The 26,713-nt window shown below is 40.2% G+C and overlaps 1 protein-coding gene across 1 annotated transcript in view; it reads right to left on the bottom strand.

Moving 5' to 3' along the window:
* The window catches only part of neto1l (neuropilin (NRP) and tolloid (TLL)-like 1, like), an 89,246-nt gene extending 63,438 nt beyond the window's left edge, over window positions 1-25,808 (bottom strand). The window contains exons 1-7 of the mRNA XM_085287312.1: window positions 25,661-25,808; window positions 25,477-25,544; window positions 25,311-25,383; window positions 12,725-12,809; window positions 11,964-12,020; window positions 11,718-11,852; window positions 11,092-11,340 (exon numbers count right to left, since the gene is read on the bottom strand). Of these exons, the coding sequence (XP_085143438.1) occupies window positions 11,092-11,340; window positions 11,718-11,852; window positions 11,964-12,020; window positions 12,725-12,752 (469 nt within the window). The 5' untranslated portion in view covers window positions 12,753-12,809; window positions 25,311-25,383; window positions 25,477-25,544; window positions 25,661-25,808. The remainder of the gene's footprint in view (window positions 1-11,091; window positions 11,341-11,717; window positions 11,853-11,963; window positions 12,021-12,724; window positions 12,810-25,310; window positions 25,384-25,476; window positions 25,545-25,660) is intronic.
* Window positions 25,809-26,713: the final 905 nt, after the last annotated feature.

Raw genomic sequence — 26,713 nt, 5'->3', positions numbered from 1 at the left:
TTTGTAAGGGAGGTTTTAAATCTAATCTCATCTTCTACCTCCCACTCTTCTTTATTTCTCCTTCTGACGCGTGACCCTATAATGCTGTTTCCAGCCCTCTTACCTCGCTGTGCTCTGGTGTTTTCATTACATGTGGCGTGGTTCAGTTCATGTCAAGCAACAAAAACATTAGTCAAATGTCTCTGAAGTGGTAGGTGAAGTAATTTCCCACAGGTACAGCAACCTACACACATAATCTCCCTTTCTACAACAGAGACAGAGTGTGAAATATCTACTAAGTCAGAAGGTAAAAGCTGGCAGACTTTTGAAATACCAGGAAATACAGTGTTGCCCAGAGGGAGACAAAATTTTCAGCCGAGCTCTGCAGATTCAACCTCATCTTTTCTAATTTAAGAAAAAGGAAATTATGTCCTTGTGGCACCCAGTTATCTAGGGAAAGGACTATGATTCAAATCGCACTTGAATTCTACATTTTACCAGCAGAGCCCCAAAACGGATTACGTCTGAATATTTAAGATTGTCCGGTGTATAAAACGGACAAAATGTGTGCAGCATTGTGCTGTGTGTGTATTCCACTTGAAGATAGAGCCCTGCTGCTCAGCTACTTCCCATCATTTTATTCTTCACGGCTTTCCTCCTTACGAACATGGAGATTTTTTTTTTGCTGCCAGCACACAAACCCAGGACCAACGCTACCCCTACAAATAAACTGGAGGACAAAATGAAAAGGATTTTTAGATCTGAGGGTTCAGATGTAGCTGCTCAGCGGAGGTCCAGAGTGTATGTCTGTGTTTGTGCACAGGGATTAGGAGCAGCATACAGATTTGAGCAGTTTCGCCCAACCAAAATCCAGATTGACTCAACTCTTGGATGAGAAATATCCTCTGCACACAAACACACACACACGCTACAAGAACAAGATTGTATGTCTACGGCCATATACGTGGACAGTGACAGCCAGCCTTAAAAATTACGTTTACACAGGAAAGATCTTGTACCTGCAGAATACAGATTCTCCAGCGAACTCATTTATTCTCACAAAGATATCTGCAACCCCGAGCAAAGTGATGCAATGTGATTACAAAAAATCACTGCAAACCTGACTATCCTGGATCATATCTGAATAAAAATTATATAAATGTGCTGAATGGATGAATAATCTGCTTTTTGACAAACTGAAGGATTTCCTGACACAATCCCCCCCCAACCCCTGCAGCAGATCAGATATTTCATTATTAAGAAAGAATAAGCAATCACACTGCATGCAGGAAAGCAGATAAAGTCAGCAAGTCTCAATTTCAATCCCGGAGATATTCAGCCAAACAAGTGGCATTTAAAAAAAATGTAATATCTTTAATGCACAGCAATTGAAACTTACTGAGAGTAAACCGTCATGGTACTTTAAGTTGTTTTGAGGCTGCTCGTGAGAAGGTTACAGGAACGAGCATGTGCATTTGTGTATTACGAAGAGTCATTTGTATGCATGTTAGGCACACGGGCTTATTAGAAGCCACAAGGTAAAAGCCAATTGGCATCCTTTTATAGATGGTGGCGAGAAAAGCCACTGTCAGCTCAATGAATATTCAGATAGAAGCAGAAGCCTTGAGGGGACATGGAGCAGCCCCAGTCTTTTATCAGTCTTCCTCACAGCGCAGCCACAACCTATTCACAGCAATCCAAATCTTTCTCTGTATCACTGAATCCTCCTTTAATTTCTTCCATCTTTGTCTCTTGTTCTCTTCTCCCTGTTACTTTTATCACTCATATATACCCTTCCTGTATAGTCTTGCTCTTTCTCTGCCTCCATTTTCCGTGCTGTACATTTTCCCGTGTTGGGGAATAATGAGAGCCAGCAACAGTGGGTGGCCATGTGCGTCGCATTGTATAGGAGTGCCGTGATTAATCGAGCTTGCCAATTGGAAAATGCCAGCAAGGCCATGCCGTCAACACACTGTTAGTGTTAGTTTGAGAAAGAAACGCAGACGAACACACACGATTGACTTCCTGACTTTTCCACGTCCTTCCATTCTGCCAGAAAGACTTCAGTCGCTCACTGAAAGAAGATGGCTTTAAATGAGCTGCTGGAGCACGCCGGTGTACAGTCAATGGTCTGAGAAGGAAGTAAAATTCTCTTGCGTGAACCTCAAAAATCGTAGACGAATGAGCAATTCGAGCTTTGACGAGGGTAAAAGGAGATTCGTGTTTGTCATTTTGACAGTTTTGTCAAGGTGTGCGACTCGAGGATGCAGAGCGAGAAAAATGCTTGGCAGCTCAAGCAAAAAGTGAACTGAGACAAAATAACACGGAACATCGTGCAATCTGGTTTACACCTCTATGAAACCAAATGTCACATGCACCTTTAGGACGACAAGCGGTCCAATTTAAACTGGCCTTTCTTATAGGAACAGTTTAGGACCCTGCAAGCTCACTTAATGGATCCTCTGGGCGCCATAGTAACCCTCTGCACACATAAGAAAAGGCAGGATGAGGCAGCTGAACTAAGCGGGCAAACTCAAGTTTTGTTGAACATAATACAGTCTATCTTTTGCGCTCTGCTTTGTGTAAACATTTTGTTCCATTATAATCATGTTGAGTATTTGTTCCTTGGTTGAACCTTGAAAAGAAGAATACATGAAATAAGCTGAAATAGGAGGAAACTCATTCAGTTGTAAACCATAAACCACTTGTCACGGTTTGCCCGTAAGCCTAACAGATGGTAATGATATACATTAAACCTCCATCACGGTCTCAGCAGTGTATGAAGTAGAGTAGCTGGTATATGGCCCAAGCTGCACTATTAGTTCATGAAATGTACCATTAACTCGTTTTATTGTCATTTTCTATAAGGGAATATTATATACTGGTGTGGCCATCTGCTTGAATCCGCAACTATTTTATTATTCTGCAATATTACGAGGATTACTGACATTCCACATTTCATAATCCCATCATGGATGCCCTCCTTCATTGTTGACATCATTCTTCCAGTAGCCAAACAAAAGCCTGCCATTACCTATTAGATTACCCAGAAGCCAAATGTGATTTAGGTCCCTTTGGAATCGGACATTTGCTCTTAGATGATAAGCTGGGAATTTAAAGTCCAAGCCGCTGCCAAACTGGATGTAAGAAAATGGGGGAGCAAAAGTGTAGATAATGAAAACAGAACGTTCATCATTCATCCCTGAGGAAGCGTCCTACTGATGAGAAGATGAAAATAAAAGTAAAATCCATCAAGCACGCAAAGCAGTCTGCTCTGTGATGCCATATGGAATCAGAGGTGCAAATCAGGAGTGATGAACAAACAAAATTCCTTCACCTTCCAACAATCAAAAGACCTTTTCAATCTGCTCTTAAGGGAATAACTCTCTTAGACGTTTTCGATGGGTTGAGGCCTTAATGTGTACAGAGATAAAACACAGAGCTCAATCTCATTCCTGCCTAATACAGCATAATGGAGAGAGTCGGGCTCTCGGCATGACAGCCATGGATCCACCACAGCGATAGGCTAATGAAACAAAGAGCCCTAGGCAAGCTGTTATACCTACAGAGGTAGGAAGAATGCAAAAAAAAAAAAAAAGCCTTACAACACTCGAGCTAATTTCCAATGCAGTGGAGACCATATGCATCATGTGCACAATGTAGCAAGCACAGCGTGCATACCCAATAGAGCACTCTATTGTGGATGTCGCACAGGAAGGACACAGGGGTTTGAACAGGAAGGCAGCCAAGATTTTGGTACAGATTGGAGAGTTGCATGGTGTAGACAAACACATGTACACACACACACACACACACACACACACACACACACACACACACACACACACACACACACACACAAACACACACACCCCACTCCAATCCCCACACCACACCACAAATAAACCCCCACACCAAGCATGGTTTACATTACTGCAGACTTCCAGCTACAACAGAGAGATGCCCTGACCCCAGAAGCATCTGTAGCTGAACAGCAGGCCTGGCTAACAAACCGCCACAGAGGATAGAAGCAGGAGGCAGGCTGAGCTGCTGATTGATCTGCAGCGTAATTGGCTAGGAGTGGCTGAAACAGCCAGAGGACGTAAATATCAGCCATCCCGCTGGACAGTGAGTTAAGTTCCACAAGAGCGATAAACTCTGACTGGTTGTCCCCTGAGTGAAGGCTTGTTGTCTGATAAGCTGGGGAACACTCTGTGCTGAGATTCCACTGCTGAGCAGGAAGGAGCAAGGTGTAATATCAGAGCAAAGGATGTGAGAGGAGTTGAGTGGGGCAGATGAACAGTCACACAAGAAAGCGGCACAGCTAAGTTCAATCACTTTTTTCCAACATATGTAGTTTTACAAGATAGCTTATATATCTAGCTGGTGAGAAAACCACTAACAAACCAGCTAGTTACCAACCGTAATTCTACAAAGGGAGTAATTAAAGGGAAAAATCCAAGTTAGTATCTTATTTAAGCAATATGGTGTAAATATCATAAATCGGAATGATAGAAACGGGGTTTTAATATTTGAGACTTACCTTTTAATTGCATGTAAATTTGCAATTTTCACATCACAGAAAGCGCAAGAATTGTGTGCTGTTCCCTTTCATAAACTTGGTGTGAACCATGCATAGCATGAGAGAAAATAGGAGAGAAGAAAAGAGGTAGTGTGCTAGCTGAAAACAGAGAGAGATGAGATGAGGGGAGCGAGGGCACGGCTGACCTCATCCACAGCTGCAAGAGGTGTGCCTGTAATGCTAACTCGCTCAATCCGTCTCATTTTGCTCAGCGCAGAGAGAAGGGAGTCTTTAGCTGAGCTCGGACGTACCACCTGTCGTTTGACGTATTTCACCTGATGCGAGCGCATGAGATTCCTCTTGAAATTAGATTTTTGTTTGGCAGCCACCACTCAAAAACAAAAAGTTAGAAAAGAAAATACGCAGGAGAGCCTATTCTCTTAACACAGGTTATTTTCTATTTGCTAAAGCCTTTAGCCTGATAGCGTTCCTTTGGTGAAACAATATAACACATGGGGAGTGTGTTAAAAAAAAGTACACCTACATGTGTTTCCAGTAAAGAAAAGAAAGACCCATAATAATCAGAGAAACAGCAGGCAGCCCTGAACAATCAGAAAAGAAACTCCCAGAGAATGTGTCCTGCACTGTAGGCAGCGCTAATGGCAATAAGCACTGGAGCAAAACATAAGGAGGGAGATCATTTTGTTGTTGGTGGTGGCTTTGTGATTTATTAGTAATGACTACATGCAAGAATCTTATTCAGGCAAACACACTGAGGTCTTAAGGGAACACCCAAAAGTGTACCATGGGAGATTTCTCTCTCCATTTCTACCTGTTCTCTGTGCTCCACTGAATTTGAAACCCTACCACTGCTGGGCCGAGGAAAATGAAATTTAACTCCCACTACCTTAGGTGCTATACCACTTTGACAATGTTTTTATTAGATTTATGATGGCAAGTGGACCGCATCTCACATGCACACACTACAAGACTGAAATGTGTTTGAACTAAGTGTTATCAGCCAACAACTGGATACATGTTTAGTACTTGAAAAAGATTTTGTAGCGTGAAAAGCATCATCTTTTTGTCTTTCGGGAGAAAAGAGCTACGAGGAACAATTGCAGTAGCTAACAATAGTTTGCAGTCGGGGAAGAAAATGCTTATCAGGAGAGAGCAGTCCAGACAACAATTACATTCAATACCTCGATACAGCAAAACATTGTACTGCTTCATCGTGCTAATTATTGGCACAAACTATGGAGCTACTCAAATGGATTCAGACTTACTAGAGTCACTGCATTATGACTTCCTGTGGTGGGGCTTATCAAATAAATGTGAAGAAAGTGAACAGTGGAGAAGGAGAAATAAGAAGGTTACCCAGTGGGACCCAATAGGGGGTGTTGGTTAACTAAACTGACACATAACTGAATGGTTGAAACAGTAGATCAGTTGCTATGGTGCAGTGGATAAATACACACTTCAGGTCACTTGAGGGTTATTTTTCCCTCTCCAGTTACACAGATATTGTGATGGATGGCAAATAACTGTGTTGCAAACTACTGAATATCACAGAAGTGCTACATAATAATACGATCCTGATAGATACTCCATGACTCCCACTTTTGTCTTTCTTTTACACTTTCATGACATATTGTGAGTTTTTGCAGACAAATGTAGAATATGCTCCAGACCTGTACTTCTCTCTACAGGCAAACTTTGAACAAACTCCCCTAAAACTGTCCTTATTACAGCCTAAAACACCTATGTGACTTCGCTTTCCACACACAATACCATAAATTACAACTATTATGAATGATTATTTACCTCTCTTTGCCTGTCTGTTGAATGTCAGTGTCTTTAGAAAGTTCACTCTGAGAGTTTGGTGGATGCAATTAAATAAAATGTGACTCAAACATTTAAATGTCAGTTGCTGGCAAATGGCTTTGGAAAGAGATGTGTTACTGGGAAGTTACTGAACTTTCTACCCAGCCCCAGCGATGGTGTCGCTGTACTCAGCCGCTTCCAAGAGAGACAAGTCGATCTCTGTGGTTCAATTTCCAATTTTCCTGTTTGAGCCCATCTAGGTTCAATCTCATGACCCTGCCTCCTTTGTGATGGGCCCATACATCCTATTCCAGATATAATACTAAATGCCATTTGACTCATTTCAAAATAATTCTCAGCCCAGTTAGAGCGCGATTGGCTCTGAAGCACTGTGATCGCTCAGTGTCATCTTGATTACCAGGCACGGTTAAAATTTTAAATAGAAGAAAACATTAAGAAGATGTTCGATTAACATCTGAGGTTTCCTGTGGAATTTAAACGATGAGGAATATTAGATTGTGTGCGGCACATTTCAAAAAGATCGAACGAAAACCATTAAAACAGTCAACATTATAAATGTATGGTCGCTTTTCATGGAGCACCACAGTCTCCATATTTTATCACAAACCACACAGCATCTGTCTCAGTTCCAGGTCTTGGCTCTGCAAACAGCCGAGTGCAGGGAGCAAGAGGCGGGAGAACTTGCAGCTTTTATTTGCTCTGGCTTTCGCTTAAGGTGCTGAAACACCACTTAATCTACCAGTCCACAAGGGTCCAAGGTCACGGCGCCCTAGGACAACCTGAATAGCAGAATGCTGCTGAAATCCCCCAGCAGTCTTGAATGCACACATACACACAGAAACACACATACCACAGCTCCTCCACTGAGTAATTTCCCCTGCTGCACACGTTGTACTTTTATATTACACAATATTACTAGAAGGCTGCCCGTCAACCTAATGCATTAGCTCTCTCGCTGACCTCCACGGATGATGCAAATCTGTTGGCCACAACTTCACGTGTGCTTTTAAAATATAACAAGCTTATTACTGTGCTGGCTTTTATGACAGACAACTAAATTGCGCTCATTATAGTTTCTTTCATAGCACCACACAACGGGCTTTTGCACACAATGGCTCAGTATCACACTTTTACATTTCGTCACTAGTTCACAATTACATTATGGTTCTGCCATGAATACATGTATAATCAGGCACTGTAATGAAAAAGGCAGATTAACACAAAAATAAAACCATAAGTTATAACGCAGGAAGCCTCAGGCCTTATTCTTCTTTCTTAAAATAGTTTTGTTTTGGAATATTTGCTGATCACTATTTAGTCTCAATCCCCTCTGGCTAAACAGGCTTTTTTATATATTCACTTGATTACTGAGCAGTATGTGATCAATTCTGAGATACACTGAGGTTTGCGTGCTGTTTCAAAGTGGTATTAAGATTACATGTCAAGACTAAGTGTACAGCATTTTGGTGTTTTTGAGAAACTAGTGTGACATTTTAACAAATACGCTGGTGAAATTGCTCTCTTGCAAAGAGTTCGCTGCCAAGACTGAAGCCACTCACATGTCTTTAAGCTACTGCCAGTATGACCAATAACCTTTTAGCTTAGTGTGAAGGCTGCAAAATGGTTACTTCTTGCACTGTGGGTGCCAGTAGATAATAGCATGACTAGCAAGTCTGAACTTCATTCTTTTGCATAAACAGCAAGACATATGCATCATCAACTCTGCCTCTAATTCAAAGTGAGATTAAGAAATTTGTCTGTAACTCATTGTCACTGTTCCCTCTTCAGAAGCAGTTTCTTTTTACAGAGCCTGCGTGGAAGTCAAGGTTTCTGCATGCAGTACACACAAACACACATAGATCCTTTTCTTAATGTTACTTTAAGTGACTTATGTGTTATACAGGCCATGTCTCAAATGGCTGCAATTGGGGAGCTGGGGAACCTAATGAGGTTTTGCATTTACGTGACAGCTAAGTAGGTGAAGTTAACTTATCAGCCATGTTGGATGTATGAGAATGTAAGGCCAAGTAAATTAGGTCCAAGTCAGACAGGCCTCGAGACTGGACTGGGCCAATCTACCAACCACCCGTTGCAAGAAAAATACGCATGCTCCCAAACTGGTTGGCAAGTGGTTGCTGGAGGTTGATGGCAGTCAACGTGAAAGAAAAATGTGTTGCCATTAATCTCCTTGTGGTTTCTTTTTTCACATACCTACTTGACTTTACAAATGCTTTCCATTTCCTCTTTGCATCACACTTTTTCAATTTTTAGTACTTTGTTTTTGCTAATTGACCCAGTCTCACCTATCCCAAAAAGGTTTTTGGTGCAGCCCTCTCTTTTCAACTGATTGTGCTTAGTGATAGCCAGGAGCATCCAGTAACAGCTCATGTGGAATACACAGTTCTTCCTCATAACTGGTAGTTGTATCACATCCAATATGGCGGACAACTCTCGTGCAAGGTATGAGTGATGTCATGTGAGGAACCTCTATATGTGTCAGGTGTTCTAATTCAGTCAGGTGGCTCGCTTGTGAGTCACACAGGCAGCTTGCCATGGCCTGGTAAGCTTCCATTATAAATCCTGCAAAAGTGCCAGGCAATCTTGTAATTAAAAATGTGTCTGAGTGACTGTAAGTAATTGAGTCGGAAGCTACTGTACATATACCTCCAAAATATCTGTCAAATCCCAACGTAACTTTGATTTCTTTGCAAAAAACAAGTTACAGCACAGTTTGAAGAGGGGAAAAAAGAATGCTGTACAAGTTCTGTGACACAATACACTGAGTATGAAGAATCTTGGTGTAACGTGTTTGACAACTAAATTGTGAGTCACATCAACAGGAACATTAAGTGCATCAAAGACTATTATATTTGGATCTCTACTGTCTGCTAAATCTCTTATATAAATATAAAAATTTAATACATAGCACCTTCAGACTTCAAGTACCTCAAGATCTATGCTAGGACATTAGATACTGGAGATTCCAGTCATTGGTTATTCATTCACTGGCTGCTGTATTAACCGAATTAGTCATCAAGAGCTCTGAAAGGACAGTAGCAGAATGTGAAGGAGAGGCACAATTTTTTCTTTATCTGGCAGCTGCTAAAATGACTGAGGAAAGAGAGTGAGAGGAGATGATTCATGTCAGCTTTGTTGCCACATCTTTTTTTCTTTTGCTTCCATTCATGAGAGGAGGGCTGTGTAAATTAGCATGGTTAGCAGAGCAGCTGCAGATGTGAGACACTATTCACACTGCCATATTTCAGAGTATCGAGTCGAGTGAATTCAAGACTTTTATCTTCATTAATTATGGAAATCATATGCCTCAGATATGTCCTATCAAGTCAAGAGGCAAAGCTTTTCACTGTTCTCTAAGCAAATTTTCAATAGGACTCCCAAGAGAAGCAGGAAGGAGAAACAATACTTGAATTACACACCGCTGGGAAAAAAGAGGGGTCTTTAACTATCAGGGATGAAAAAAACATCCTTTATGTGCAACTCTTTTTCAGAGCAATTTTGAAAAATTACAGTACAGATGTTAATTGCAATTACCGCATGTGAATTCTTATTCACACCCATTAGGAAACAAAGCTATGCAGACTTAGTCAGGGTAAAAACTCAGAAAATGCTACTATTTTGACATTTTATGATCACCTTTAACATTTTGGAAACAGTGCTTATCTCATATATAATTATTAATTTTGGTCAAGAGTTGACATCTGCCTTTGAAGAATATTGGTAAAGCTAATCGAACATAAATACAAAAGAATCTTTGTGTTAATGAGCGAGCTTAATGGTGTGCTCCTACTCAGATAAACCAAAGCCAACAGAACAGAATGACACGATGGGCAAGGCTATGGTACTGCAGTGTGCGCTGAGGTGAAGAGGAGTCAGTATGAACAGCATGAAATTGAAACCCTTCCCTGAGGTAAAAGTTGGGTTTATCCCCAGGCTGCTTTGTCAATATACAGTAGAAACCCGCAATTTCCTATGAACAGCTTCACCATTCGGATTTCCACAAAGCAATCGGAGATAAATCTGCAGCTCTCTCCCTTTTCACCCCAATAGCTTTCTTTTCAACTGCCTGCAGCTAATAGCGTGTTTTTCAGATGAAAGGTTCATGTACTGCATGTGTTCATTATTTAAACAGTGACACGCTCAAATATCCGATGGTAAAATGCCCCAGAAGGTTTGGAGACAAATTGGCATACTCTATGCATTTCCTGGCACTATGTCTTTCAAGCCTTTGACTCACTAAAAAAAAAAAGTTGACAGTGTTATTAAACCCAGTCAAGTGTGGGTGAGTGAATATTAAATCATTCTTATGCCCTGATTCTTTGTCACCAATCCTCATGCTGCTTCAGTAATGCTATCACGACCAAAGATGAGGTAAATTAAAAAACGCCAAGGTTTGTGTTCGACACTACAGATAGGTTAGCTTCTCCCTGTGAATCAGTGTTGATGAAACCGTTCCATGTCTCTACACATATAGAGAGAAAAACAAGAGCGAGCCAACCAGTCACAAGAGTGTCCCAGCCAATGACAGCATAATGCCAATGGTAACAGTGAGCGTGTGCAGACAGACAATCAATAACACTCTAAGAGGCTTCCACAAATATCAAGGCCGAGCTCCCCAGATGATGTTCGTTATTCACTTGGGAACCTGCTGTTAGAGCTATAAACTCTGAATATGCTTATAAAGGAAGTCTAAAAAAAAGCCTAAAAAGCTACAAAAACAATCATACCTGCAGTAAAGTTGTAACTTGCCGAAAATCCCACTGCTTCCAGTTCACCATCCGTAACAAATTTTATCCACAGATATCTGCCGCTACTCCTGATGTCAGGCGGGCTGTGCTGACCGCAGTAGCGTCCGAGAATCGGGGAGAAGCCAAACGGTCCATCTCGTACCTCAATGTTGTCAAATTTACATTCCCAAGAGGACTCGATTGAATAATTCTCGTCAAAGTGTAGGTCGATACAATGCCTTGGGGGAGCTGCAAGACACAATGGAAATAATTACTACCTAGCACAAAGAATGGCGTAAACTATTAGTCATGCTTTCATCGATGAACATTCAGCTTCTTTCATTATCAGCGCTCAACTCAAATTCTGGCTGTTAGTCAAGTCATCTCTAAATAACGAGAGATGTTATTTCCACATTCACTTTGGTACTACATTAATGAGGCTATGTGCACTGACACACAAAAAACATGTTTTTATATTTAAAAAAGGCTTTCTAGGCTTGCCAATCAGTCCAATGTGTATCATCACTCACTGAGGATAGCCTCAGTAGTGCTTTAGTTGAGAATAAACAGCTAGATCGCGTTGGCTTTTTTTCTTCACTACTGCTGTGTTTAAAGAGATGATTTACCTTCAAGGATGTAAACACACTCTGTGTCTGGGGGGTATTTGTTTGGGTAATTGGGAGAAGTGAAGAGCCCTCCTTCTGCTTCCTTTACCCACGTTCCACACTGACCTGCAGGCTTCACTCCAGAATTGTTTTTCACTGAAATATACACACACATACATTATGTATTTGATAGTGTTAAGCATATACATATAAATTTGAACAGAGGACATTTGGACACCAAAAAGACAAGCTGGTGATGGCTATTACCTGCTGTATCCTTCTTTGTTGCCCCACACAACCCAAGTATGAGTAGACTTGCAACAACTGTAAGGAAAGAAAGATGAATTCATATTGGGGGTTTTTTGGGGGGTGTTTTTGTTTTTTTTAATTACACTAGTTTTTGTCTTTGTTTTGTTTGTTTTTTTCATTTAGGTTGGAACAAAGGTATTAATACTGTATTTATGTACGTAATGTAACAACCTGGTCCCGACCTAAAGGAATTAAAAAAACACACAATACCTCCAATAATAATAATAATAATAATAATAATAATAATAATAATAATAGTATAGATCACGCAACCTATAGGTCACGTAAGAACATAACCTACAGGCTGCTACTAAAAGTCTCTTCCAACAAAGACTACACCTATATAAAGCCCCTTTTAGCCAAAGGCTTCAAAATTATATATTTTTTTAAACGATAGGCCCACATCACAAACTGCAACAATCTCAATATGACTATTTCCTGCCATAAATAAAACTGGAGGTTAAAAAAAAACTTAAGACTGTGACCTTCACTGTGAGTTTACAGGTTGCAGGATGCGGTGCATCCGTTTTTCATCTCATATTTGTTTATCCCTACTGAATCACCATTTTGTTCCTATGTTGATTTCGATCTGTTGCTCTGATATTTACAGTCCGTCTAAACTGATTAAAAGATTATCATGCCGCTTTTGCGCTTGGGTAGGACAAACATTAAGAGCTTTTCAGCAAGTGTGCTTCAGTTGGTGAATACGGATGTCTTACCGTGATGGAAGCTGTGCCCATGTAGCATGTCTGTTCCTTTCACAAACGGCTTTAGGCTCAACTAATTCCATTTAGATTAGGAATACTTGAAGAGAGAAAAAAGATAGAGATGTAAGTTTCTGAGTATTCACGCAGAGATATCGCTCATGTTATCAAACCTTTCGGTGGTGGGTTAAAAAAAAGCGAAATTTTACTCCTTATTAAAATCTCAGAGAGAGAAAAAAATCCTTCCAGATGTGTCACAACAACTACTAATCACCAGTTTCATATAAAACCAAAAACAGTTCCAAACACTCGCCCGATTTCCATCCAAACGTTTCTAGTACCCCTTGGCACGTTTGATGCACTGAAAGGATTAATAGTCCCTTCATCAGCCCTTCTCTAATCGCTCCACCTTTGCAATCTTCTTTTAGAAAATATCACGGGCAACCTTGTTTTGTCCGCTTTGGTCCCTTTATCAAGAGAGATGATCCTTCAAGAGCACGTAAAACCACGCAACACTCATCTCTGCGGCGTTTTCTGTACTCTTTTGCGCTGCGTAAAAATCTTCTGGAAAACAAGAGGTTGCCAAACAGATACAAAAAATAATAATAATTAATAGATTTTTTGTTTGGCTTTCATTTGTCGCCCCGTGTTTCCCCAAAAAAGCTGTCAGTGTTGTTCTCACTGAGTCCCTCTGCCTGGGTTTCTGTCAACTGCCTGAGTCCCCGCAGCCGGCAGGAGCTAATGTAAGATCTTCTTCCTCCTCCCGTTCATTCACCACCGACTACGGCCGTCCAATGCGCCACAGTCCTCACGTACTTTTGACGCACGCATCGAAAAGTTCTCCAGGACACGACTTCATCACACACACGACACGCGCACGTGTTTGAACAATAAAGCACGCGCTGCAGAATTCATTTTCACTAGATCCACCGCGCAACATAAAAAGGGAAAGGTAAGCAGAAAAGGCAAAGGGGATTGGAAATGAAATAAACAGTCGAGGAACGCGAAGGAGCGAGGTTAAACAAACGGAAAATGCACTGTTAAGCATAAAGGAATCTCAAGTCATATTTCAATGGTCGAAAAAAATGCACATCGCCTTCTTTTATCAGATTAAGAATCCACCCATTTGTTTCTGCTGTGTTTGGGAGCTATCCTAAAATGCATAAGTAGGCTAACGTAGTTTATATAGAACAACAACACACCTGTCATCCACAAACAAGTGACCAAGGATGGCATCTTTAGAAATTCTGCACTTCATGTTTCCAGTTTCTACAGAAATTGGAGCGATAAGAGGACACAGAGAAAACTCCACTTTTCTTTCTTTTTTTCTAAAACCGTGCCAGCGACTTTCCTGTAGTGTGAGTGTCAGGATGCATCTGCACTCTTCTACTGACTGTGTAGTCACTCTCACACCTGATGACAAAGCTGATCAGAGGGTGCCCAGGGACAACTCAGGGGCTCAGGCTCCCAAAATAGTTTTTGGCTCCCATCAGACAATATCCATCTTCAGATACTCCTACTGCAGTGGCAAACTTGGACTCGGTTTCTCTGTGCATTTGTTATTGTTACTGGTTTGCATTTGCCCCGCAACTGCGATCAGCTTCAACAGAACTGTTCGCGATAGTGGACATTTATGTCTCATCTTTTGCAGCATGACATACTCCTGTACAACTTTGTTTCCTTTCCTGTCTCCCTCTTCCTCTGTGTGTCTTTCTAGGTCACAAACCCACCTGAGATTTGTAAGATAAAGATTCACTATCGCCTCCAACGTCCTTCTCTTAATTACATCCTGTTCCAGAGATTGGCTTGTTACTCTTCACTCTAAAACTGTTTGGTTTTATAGCAGGTAATGTAGACTCTGAAGGTGCCACGCTGACTTCAAGAATACATGTGGGAGTGGAAAATCTCACAACTCTTTTCAACTAATAGGCTCCCGCTAATCTGTTATAGAGTGATTTAATGGACTTGGGATTTGGACCCCCACACACGAACCAAAGCTTAGCCACTCACTTTCTTGCTACTGTACAAAAAACTCCCATGAAACTTGTAACCCGCTACACAGTGTAGCTCGCTCTGCTCCCTCCAAAATCTCACAAACACACAAAAATGCTGAAAATTTTTTTAAAATGTCAATTTCTCAGCAAAGGCAAAGCTTATTATAGATCTTCGAGTCTGAAGGGATGTCAATAATATCATACAATGCAGTGCCCAAAGCTTGTTATTGATCAGCAGTGATGCTGTGCCATCTGACAACTTCATAAACACAACGGCACACATTTCTGATGGGTAAACTCGGAGATAAAGCAGCAGAGCTACATGGGTATTATTCAAATGAGGCTTATCTAGCCTACTGTATGCAAGAGTAGCCTTAGCGAATTTAACAGCAGCCTCCAGTTTAGCTACATAAACCGCCTCTTTGACTCAGTAGCACAGAGGCAGTGGGAGAATATCAGAGAAATAATTCATTCAACAGCAGTCTCAAAGTCTGCCATTTTTAATTAAGGAAGTCTATCATTTGGCTGAAGATAAGTATTGCGCTGTGTCGGCTTTACCTACATTTGTAATTGTAATCAGTTTGGGGAATTGGGAACATTCAGGTCTGGAACTATACATTTTACTAACAGCACGCACATAACTAAACAGCCAGTTCAATGAAGTCGTTCATTACACATGTTCTGCTCTGTTTGCTGTTTCATCTTCAGTTAAATTTCACGATTGCTCATTGTCTAGAGGCAATTTAACTCCTACAGTCTGTGCCCTCAACCCCCCAAAAACAAAACAAAAAACCCCATCAAGGCGCATGAGTTTCATTTAAAACATGCAAAAATGCACTCACAACAAGTATATTACTCTGCTGCATACGCAAAACAGAGAGTAATTCACGATTGCTTCCTGTTCATTTGGCTCAGACCTCATGTGCAAATTAGGCATTCACCTTCTACTTACTGTCATTATAATGACACTGCCAGCACACTTTCTTTTTGTCATTCTAACAGGGGACAGTGCTAAAGCGGATAAACACTTAGGCTAATGCCTCTTGCCCACTGGGACTCAAATTAACCTTATTAGTGATGCACTGAGCAGCGTGTTGGCTTAAAAAAAACACAATTTATTTGTCATTTGAGGCGCCTTGTAGTTCATTAAGCAAGACCCAGTTACAAGAAAGGGTTGCTCCGTCCACGGGCAAATTTTGAGCTGCTCTTTATGCTACATTAGCTGTCTGGGTCTCTGGCGATAGGCTGCCTTTATCCTGGCCCTGCACCTGGAGCTAGTAAGAAAATAATTCCATGAGATGATAACCCATAAACTACTCGTGGTTTTATGTTTGTTGGCAATACAGCATGTCATTTTAGGTCCTGGGCTCTTCGTCAAAAAAAAAGAAAAAGAGCATCTTGAGTTATGCACACAGGGTGCGGTGTGAAAAATCAGATTGAAGGCAAATTATATTTGACATACAACACAAACAAAACGGGAGAAACGAATAACACTCACCACTTTTGCAGAAGATAAATTCTAATATAGAGGAGATTTAAAGTTATCCTGTAAATAAGTTTCATTAAATGTTAATCTGATGCCGATTTTCTGGATTAACCAATGAATCATTTTCTCTTTAACAGTCAGTAAGTAAGGTTTCAAGGAATCTTTGTTTTCATGTTGCTGAATTTGTAAAGAAATAAGACTTTTTTTTTTGTTTTTCTGCACTTTTTATCTGTTTATCAGCAAACTGACTTCATATCCTTTTACCCAAATTTGAGTCGTCAAACAGGTCGGAGAAGTCAGACATTAATTAATCATAACATTCAATGACTAAGACAAATTTTTCTGTTCAGGAATGGGAGTAAATAACTGTAATTTGGCATCGTAATCAAAAAATAATGACGTGCTTTGCAATTTTTTCCTGCTCTTTTGTAAAACAGTAAATTTGAAAATTCATGGATAACAACAATAACTACACTTTAGCATTAAAAATATCATTTTGGTCAAAGAGCTTGTTCATACTGGTGCACTAACTATTACAGAAAAGTTTGGAAATTACCAAAAGTGTTTTATGAAGGTAACATAAATTTTACCAAATAAAAATACCTGACAGTCTTAGAGGTGACGAGTCGATGCCAAGGCTGTAATCCATTCAACAAAGCTGTAAAATTGAGTGCAATTGATGCCTGACTTTGTTCTTATTTTGCTTCACAGCGCATACATGATGCTGTTTATAGAACATTCGGGGTCAAACATGATTTGTTACCTTGGCACACTATTAGATTTAAAGATGGATGCAACGTGAGCTACCTGCCCTTGGGGTGAATATTTTAAAATATAAGGACACCGGACACAATATTGTGCAGCGCACACTCCTAGCATCACTCTCAGGATACGTATTTGGGGGTTAACAGCGTCAGTAGGACAGGAAATAAAAACCCCACCTACAATGACTACAACTCATCCACTGATTGTGTTAATTGATAACTTCTAATGACCTTCAATCATATTTTGCATGATGAACTCCAAACATTTGGTTCCAGCGAACCATAATCTGAGAAACTTTAAACACTCAGCACTAATTTCCCTCCGAACTGCTCCACATTCATCTCTCTCAGTCCCTTCAGTGTTTCTCCTCATCTGTCAATCACTGTAGCTTTATCCATCCAGCAATTAATCTCAGCCCAAGAGGGGCAGCTGTACTGTCTATGAACCTAAATGTCTGCTGAATTGCTACGCCTGGTCTGCAGATTTCTGCTCTAGTTACAGGATTGAGAGGAATTACATCTGCGTGTAGTCCTTTATTTTAACCACTTTTCAGCAAATTCTTTTTCAGTGTTTCCTCCACATGCCTTTCATTCCTTCATTCTTCCCATACACTCAAGCATGAAGCAAGCAATGGCTTGCTGTTTCACAGCATTTGCACTAACATACCCTCTGCAATCTGTTCTGTGGATGAAGTCCCGAGCCCCTTTGTTTAACCGACTGTGTAATTCGTCATTTGACCTCATTAGCCACGTTGAAGGGGGGGGGGGTGCGCCACGGACACTGTGGACTGGCACTCTGCGGGTAATAACACCAGCGCAGGAGTAAGAGTCACCAATGTCATACCACCGCCTAAAAAGGGGGTTATTTTAGATTGATATACTGTATGGGGAATGATGCAAGAATCACAGCTTACATGTATTTTGAAAGGTAAGGGAGATGTCATTAGCTAATAATATTATTTTTGAGGAAATATGCTATATTTAAAAGATAAAAAATTTAATATCCACATGACATCAAAATATTTCGTCATGCAAAAAAGAGTAAGATATTAAACAAAACACTTAATACTTATAATTGGACGAAAATTTGTTTCTGTATTTACTGAAGAGACGCAACAATCGACCAGCTAGGGACCATTTTCCCGCCCTCACCGGTGACTGACTGGGTCAGTCTGACATATGTCAGATCACGAGCCAATTTGATTTCTGCAGGTTCCACATGCAAACAGTTGTGCAGAAAATAGTCACACGCATATTTATAGCCATATGCTAACATCTCGTTAGCATTGAAAGCTGTTCACTGTGAGTGAAGACACAAAATAAACTATGGGGTGACCACCGTAATAAAATGTGTGTGTAACAACAAACAAAATCACAACCTTAAATCTGTCATCCTTTTGAACATGGAGATTTTAAAGACACTATCAAAGATAGAGTGGCTAATGCTAAAGCTGTGCGGTGCTCAGAGCCAGCCTCAAGCTAGCAGCCTTGAAGCAGAAAGCTGTTCTGAGAAAAAGGGTGGATTTCTTGTTGTGTGGTGAAGTTATTATTAGAAAACGAATGTAAGTACCTGACATTTGTTTTGTCATATAAATCTGTTGTGGCTACTTTTCTTTGCTAAGGTAAAATATGTTAAGTAAAAGTGGGTGTACAGCAATTCATTTTCAGCTAATCATTTATACATCTATTTAACAGCAGAACACTTTGTTTTCAGTTGTTCAGTGAGATGATCGGGTAATAGACTATGGCTATGTTCACACTGCAGGTCTTAATGCTCAATTCCGATTTTTTGATCAGATCCGATTTTTTTGTCTGCTCGTTCACACTACAAATAAAATGCGACAGCAAACGCGCTCCAGTGTGAACGCTCAAAGCGGCACGCATGCGCAAAAGAAGACGTCACACACAACGCGCTCTGTTTAGACCCAGAGCAAACAATATTGTTTGACTGATGGCCCTTAATATAAAGACTTCGGACTTTACGTTTCCCAATTTTTGCTTTAAGTTATTTTGTTATTTACATAATAATGTAAATAATGAATTCTGAGATTAAAGTCAGAATTCTGAGAAAAAAGTCAGAATTCTGAGATTAAAGTCAGAATTCTGAGAAAAAAGTCAGAATTCTGAGATTAAAGTCAGAATTCTGAGAAAAAAGTCAGAATTCTGAGATTAAAGTCAGAATTCTGAGATTAAAGTCAGAATTCTGAGATTAAAGTCAGAATTCTGAGATTAAAGTCAGAATTCTTTTTTTTTTTTCCCAGTGGCCCTAATCCTCTTCCGTAATGATCGGATATGGGTCGCATAGGGTCAAAAAAATCGGATTTGATGCGCTTTCGCCTGCAGTGTGAACGTAGCCGCATCAAATCGTCTACGTTCACACTGCAGGCGATTGATGCAGCGATTCTGTACTGTACAGGAGAGACGTCACAGAGGAGATCGTCTGCAGCGATCAGGACGCAGGACACAATGTGAAAGGTGAAAGGTGAACCACGTTATAGCGAGGGACCACTGTAATTGTGAAGGTAAGTCACAACATACCCTTCGTAAATACTAATGTATAGAAACCCTTACCAGCAATCATTCATTTTTTTGTGTGGCTTTTTTTCAGGGTTTGTTAACATGCTGTGTAGGTGTGTACTTGACTAGCTGATGTCACATAACGGGGAAACATCTGGTTTGACTATTCTTCACCTGTAGTTTGAATGCTGAACATTTGCCTGTTTAAATCATAAGACCAGTCACTATACAGAGATGTGCTTCTGAATGTGGTCGATGTGTCTTCTGCTGCAATAATGCAGTTCTGCTTGTGTTGAGTGATGTAAACAACTGATCGCTCTAAACTCTTTAAACGTCAAAATTGATCATTAGATTTTTTATGACACAACAGTGGTGAGTGTTCCCACCTTCTGCTCTTTGTAACTTAACACGATCTTTCTGTTTTCGAGTTTTGGACATGATTTTGGAGTATATCTTCGCAGTAGCGATTGACCGCAAAGTAAAGTTACCGGAAATGTACAACCCTACATCCCGTCTCAAACCAGGAAGTTAGCATTTTCTTGTGCACAGGGTCTATTTAGTGACGTTAATCTTTAAATTATGAAGTTGTAAATCATAAGGTCCACATGATACAGAATCAGTGATCACTTGCTGTAAAATAAAAGATGCATTTTGTCCTTAAAAAATAACAAATTGTAAGTAGTTAATCTGCAAATTTTATGAAAAGAAACTGAAAAACTGAAGTGTCGTGTCAGCTGAAATAACATGTTGAGGTCATTCAGGTTATAACTGTTATAAATATGTATTTTGGTTTTTAATTTTCACTTCCTCACCAACTGTGGAAGTGTAAAAATGTTATCCGCCCTCATCCTGTGCTCAGTGATGCCCCACTGTAAGCTGGCATGGACAGAGATCATTTCTGCTGAAACGCCAGGTGAGCTCCGTGGAGTGGAGAGAGATGACCTTTTATATTTGACCCAGTGTTTAAAGATAAAGCATAACTGCTAAGATCATCTCACCCTTAAACATGCCTGCACAGTTTTCACATTGTGACTAACCACCGTGTTTGCTCATGGTACATTTCACTCAGTTAGCAGTTACACTGCACTCAGTGACAGTGCAGTGGAAAATGTCACAGAGAAGCATGTATTTTCTTTAAAAAAGTTAATCAGGGTAAAATCCAATAAAAATCCAGTTATATAAAATAATCTAAATTAAATATAATTACACCAGCTATCATCAAATTCTGTATTTAAGAATGATACATTTTGACATCTTAATTTCATCTGTGAAAGGAGAAAAAAATTGTTACATAACATTACACGACTCTCCAATATTAGCTTTCTCATCTCCCTTGCAGGCAGTGTTGGTCTAGAAGCTGTGTGATGTGAAAAAGTCTTGACCTACTCATTGATTTGTGTAGTTGTACCACTGGTGTGTGACAAATTCAGTTTTCTGGGGCAGAGTGCACCAGTTGATGCCTATAATAATAATTTTGTCTAAATGAAAGAGGAGAGAAAGCTTTATGCCAACTTTGAGGTTGTATATCTGAAGTCAAACAGTGGAAGGTGCTGAGATTTTTAATATCACGGTAAAATGTTAATTTTCAATTTTGTCTTACCAATTAACTGATTGATTAACTTACTGCAAAAGTATAATTAGAGGCAAATGCAATCTCTTCTGGAACTTGCAGTCCTACATGGTTTTTGCAACAGGCAGGCAAAATGTTAACAAACATGTCCTATCTCGTGCTTTATTTCACATATTATGACACAATTTCTCCCTAGCCTTAACTTGTACTTAATCGTGTTAGGGATGAACCCACCGTTAGGCAAAAAAGTCACAGAAGCAAATTTTCAAAACTACTATGATGTTCCACAATTTCAATTACTTTTCCCAAGTGTTGTCTGTCTAGAGTTAAGTAGAATCACATGTAGACCAATGGGTTTAAATTCATACATTTAATATGGGCTCGAACAGCAGATTTTCAGCTTTTTTTCAAAGGGTTGTTTACTGAAGTTTTGCATTGTTTGTAACTGTTTAGGAATTACAGCCATTTTTATACAAAGTTTCCCATTTTCAAACACTTTTATGTGAGGTCTGTTACCTTTCTATTTATGAAATATTACGCAGATAAATGATGTGGAGTTAGTGCTGAACCAGAATTTGTTAGTTTTTGACTGGAATTCTCATTACTGTATGTGGTCCAAAGAAATATTGACACAAATGAAGAATTTCATCACTACAAATAGTTTATGCTTGTCATTATCGTGCTAAGTGGAGCTGGCATGAGCCAAAAATGCCATCACAAAATGTGAAAAGATGAGACTTTCTGAAGAAAACTCAAAAATAAATAAGTAAAAAGGTTACAGTTTCTTTGCTTTCTGTTTTGACTTATTCTGCTCCTATACCCGCACCGATGCAGACCTATTTTTCTGAGTGGCAATACCTATCATTTATCCAAAGGCTGCACCGAGTCTGGCGTGCCCTCAGGCACCAAAACCAGCGAAGAAGCGATGATGACGTCACACTGATCATAAACTAGGCTAGAGATGCTAGTAAAGCCTTCAGGGGTGGCCAAATCAATAATTTGATAAATTCTTTAAAAAGGACTGCACTGACAAGCTCACAGGCCTCAAAGACCACAGAAGATAACTAAAGTGGATAATTGCATCATGCTTTTCTTGGTTCACGATATCTAGCCAAGACAAGAACGCTCTTGAGAAGGTACATCGTTGTCAAATGAAGAGACACATTCACCGGTTACACATCCACTGTGGTGGTGTAAAGAGGCAACATTACAAAAAAGCATTACAGCAGCAAACTTACAGTACAGACCTATCATCTCAAGTTCCTACATCTTTAGCTGCCCTGAAACAGCATCAGTTAGCATGCGATCCATTTCTGAGTGTTTGTGCCGCTGGATTGTTGGGACGACCTCATCTCATTTGGCTTAATTGTATAGACTTTGTATCTAATTGTGCCTTTTGCAAACTTCACTTCACATTTGACATGAAAGCACAAAAACACATTCTTTCGGCTACTGAACGCTAAATTCTATGTTTGCCTTTTACCAAAGATGTAAAAATTTCAGGGGGCATACAGGCTCAGACTCACAGGGTGGTGCAGCAGCCGGCTGTGGCTTTCCCTTTCTGTGGACTTTCTCTTTTTGTGCGTTTTTGTTATTGGTAAAGTACTTTGGCTTCCTTGACTACCCAAATATTTGCTTAATTGTCATTGGCTGTGGGTCTCAGTGGTGTCAGTAGGGTAGCAGTAAGCTGATCAAAGAAAGAAAAACAGATCAATAAATTACATTCTATAAATCAAACAGCTCAATAAAAGCTAGTTTCCCCCCAAAGCTGTTTACAATGGGTTTAAAGTCAGTATTGTCAGTATCTGGGCACAGGTCAGATAAAATGATGGATAAAACTGCAATGAAACTTTCTTGCTAGTATTATCCTTATTATATTAGTGCGATTTCTAAGCCCCAGCAGTCAGGTGGCAAGAAAAAATGCAATATAACAGTGAACCCCAGGACGAGTCAACAACAGATATTTCCACAGAGGTACTTTCAACGGGATTTCTTAAAAAAAACAAAAAACAAAGACATTGCAACATATGGATCTATGTGTGAATCATAGTCTTGCCCAAATGTTGCAATATGGCAGCTTAATAATTAATCTCAGAGGGAGGCTCTTGCCATTGCTGAAATCTTGAACCATGTAGATTTGTGATGCTGACAAAGAGTCATTTTTCTTTTCTTTCATATCAATAATTCTTCTTTAGTTTCTATACTCGAGCCCATGTTTTTGTTAGCTAATTGAGTGCAACTCGTTTGTCATTCACTTTCATTGCCACTAAAAGGAATATTGGAAAAGCAAATGGGCGGCACGGCGATGCTGTGTTTAGCAGTGTCACCTCACAGAGTTCGAATTCAGTCTGGGGTCTTTCTCTGCAGAGTTTGGATGTTCTCCCCATGTCTGCATAGGTTCTCTCCAGGTCTAAAACCATGCACTGGCTAACTGGTGATGCTCAGGTGTGAACATGAGTGTTTATGACTGTCTGCCTCTCTGTGTATCCGCCCTGTGGCAGATTGGTGTCCTATCCAGGGTGTCCCCCACCTATAACCCAATGGCAGCTGGGATAGACTCCAGCTCTCCCACCATGACACTAAATTGAGTAACTGGATAACTGGAAGAAACTGGGTGGTTGAATATTAAATGTGATGTTATTGTGTTTTGTATTTAATCAGTTAGAAGGGGCTGGAGGCTTAGATTGGTGAGTTGGTATGAGTCTATTTTTTTGTTGTTTTTTGTAGTTTATAGCACATTCTTGTTGACTGTGGCCCATAACAGTGCAGTGCAGGATTATCTGTTGGTATCCGCTAGATTATTTGTCAGCTTTATTGAATTCTTGCCATTAGTTATTGTTGATATCTTCGTACATCAGCTCTTAACAAACACTGGAGCACCAGGTAGCCGAAGAGTGGCGATAAAGCAAGGTAGAAAAATACAATGGGAGGATGTGGGGGAAGGGTGGAGGAGACAAGAGGAAAGGAAAAGAGGAGCGAAAGATGATAAATGATGATGGTGTGGCCAAGGTGGCTCGTGAAATGAACAAAGGCTTAGCCAGCAGCAGACCACAGGGAGCAGAAGGTGCTTCACAGACCCACACCAGCTCAGACCCAACTCAGCTAGATTTACTAGGTGTTATTCATATTTCTGATATCTTAAACTGGCAATGCTTGCTTGAAGGCCCGGGTTTGTTGAGTAATAATAAATTCTGATAAAGCATCCAGAACTGGTACCAGAGGGTGACACGATACAATGAAGTCCCAGCGCACATAATAATGTTATTACCTAACAACATCCTCCTTGTCTTCAAAAGAAATCACCTCAGTTAGGAAGTGCTGATGTATCATAGATAGTTTAAATATTTCTTACACTAAAACCTACTTAACCTCACATGTTTTTGGTTTTGCAAACAACAACAAAAAAAAGCGTTATTATTCTCTACAGGTTCAGACCAGTTGAAATAATCAATCATTGTTGGTTAAACAATCATCGAGGACAAAAATCCCCTTTAAACCCCCCCCAGAAAATCAATTATTTCAACCGTGCTGCGGGAGACATAATTCTAGTGTTTTTAATCAGTCCTTTCTGTATTCAATGAATGCTAATCACGAAAGCAGCTGACTCCCTGTGGACTGGTAAGGATAGTGTTGTGTCAGTAAGAGATAAGATTTTTGCTTGCTAACAGGAGACAATAATTACTCAGAGGACACTGTGATGTTGGAACAAAAACATTTGTTGTTGAACATCCGTGCAGTTACACGGAAACTATTTTTAGTCAAGCTTTTAATGAAAAAATAAATAAAATGAAATCCTATTATGCATGACTCTTCTCTGGTAAGCAATGCCTTTTTCAAAAATGTCTAAATATAAACTCTGTGGAAAAAACTGAGATATATTTCAAAGTAAGTGTGGCCCGGTCATGGGGAATGAGACAGGACACAGGAAATACTCTTTTGTGGGCTTTTTTATTCTCCGACTGTACTCGGAGGAGCACAGTTTTAATTCTGTAGTTTTGAGTGAAACGGCAAAATTTAACTATTCCACTGGCTCAGCCTAAACTGCCTTTCAGGGTCTGAGACAACAGTAACTATCATATGTACATGTTAAATCCAAACAGTATAGACAACAGTAGTGACCTGTCAAGAAACAAATACAACAAAAAAAGAGAAAACAAAACAAATAAACACATTGTTTACATCCCACAACTTCGCAGGTCAACTGGCAATAAAGTGCACTGTAAACTCTCTTTTAAACATACATTTCTATGGGAGAACATCATGAACTCACTTCGGTTTCTCCACACAGCTACTGTGCTAGGACAAGTACACACGCAGGAATCACACAGCAAGTGATCTCCCCTCTGAATCAAACAGAAACATACAGAGTTATGCAAAGTGAGTAAAAGTATAAACTTAACAACTTTGAAATCTGTTAGGACACTGTAACTACTCACGCCAACCCGCTCTTCAGTCCCTTTCACAGCACGTGACCATTAAACATGCACCCGTCGCGCGTTAAGAACTGTACAGAAATGGTCACAAACATGGAGTCATTGCTAAAGAAACTTAGCTAATTACAGTCTACTACAACACTGGTGACAATATTTTGCAGTATGCTACACTTTTTAGCACATTTACCTCGTGTGTAGCTAGCCACAGAATCTTTTGCAGTCTCTAACTCTCCAGTGCTCCCGCTCACAGCGCTCAGTGTGACACAAACTTGAGTGCATGCGTGCTCTGGCTTACGGCGGCTCTTAAAGGGACAGTATACCCCCAAAACGCGAGGTCTAGTCATCACCATGACAACCCTACAACAGACCTCCGGTAGACAGGCAACCAGTCAAAAACACAATTCCCTCTTTTTAAACCCTTTCCATGCGTAGTATTAGTTCACTTGGCTACATAAGCGCTACAGCTGAACAACATGCAGAAGCAGTATTTCTTGACAGAGCGCTTGCTCACATGTTAAGGCTATAGCATGGGTGATGTGATTAAAGGTAGGGTAAGCCCTGGACAGGTCTTTAGTACTGTACAAGGGCAAGACAAAGAGACATAGAAACAAAACACACACACAGACACACATACATTTGGACCTGCTGTCAATTTAGAATCATTAAGATAACCTAATAAACATGCGTTTGGACTGCGATAGGAACCACAGGTATCCCAGTCAAGAGATGGCCTTAAATTAATGCATAAGGTTGTTTGTTGGTAGCTGATTTGTGTTGTTTCTGTTTCTCTGTGCTTTATGTTTCCAACTCAGAACCCAGAAGACAACAGCAGTACACCTGGTGGTCCCTAGCGCTGTCTGTCTATATAATGAATTTGAGTCGTTTAAGAGTGAGTGCTTCCAGGAGTTGAATGCTGATAGACAGGTCATGCCACAGGCCCGCACAGGCCACCTGGGACTGTGTGTTTATTTCAAGACATGCAGTCAAAAGTTTCTAATTAAATGTTCACTTGTAGACAAACAGCCTGTTTACTGCTTAATTCGCAGCCTTCAGCGGTGCAGGCACAAAGTGGGAACAAGCACATAACATTGTCAGCTGTTACTCTTGGCCTGAGCTGTTCACAGTCACTAAAGACTCCAACACTGGCAGCAGGTACATGAGGACACAGGAGAACATGTGGAAATACAGAGACAAGCGCACACAGCAATAAACCAGCCTTGACCTTTCTGAGTTTCGTTGC

The sequence above is a fragment of the Mchenga conophoros genome, linkage group LG9, assembly GCF_057382185.1.
Source record: "Mchenga conophoros isolate Kocher_MC1m ecotype Shallow Benthic linkage group LG9, M_conophoros_male_GT1.1, whole genome shotgun sequence".
Classification (NCBI taxonomy): Eukaryota; Metazoa; Chordata; class Actinopteri; order Cichliformes; family Cichlidae; genus Mchenga; species Mchenga conophoros.
This window is presented reverse-complemented; position numbering and strand designations above follow the sequence as displayed.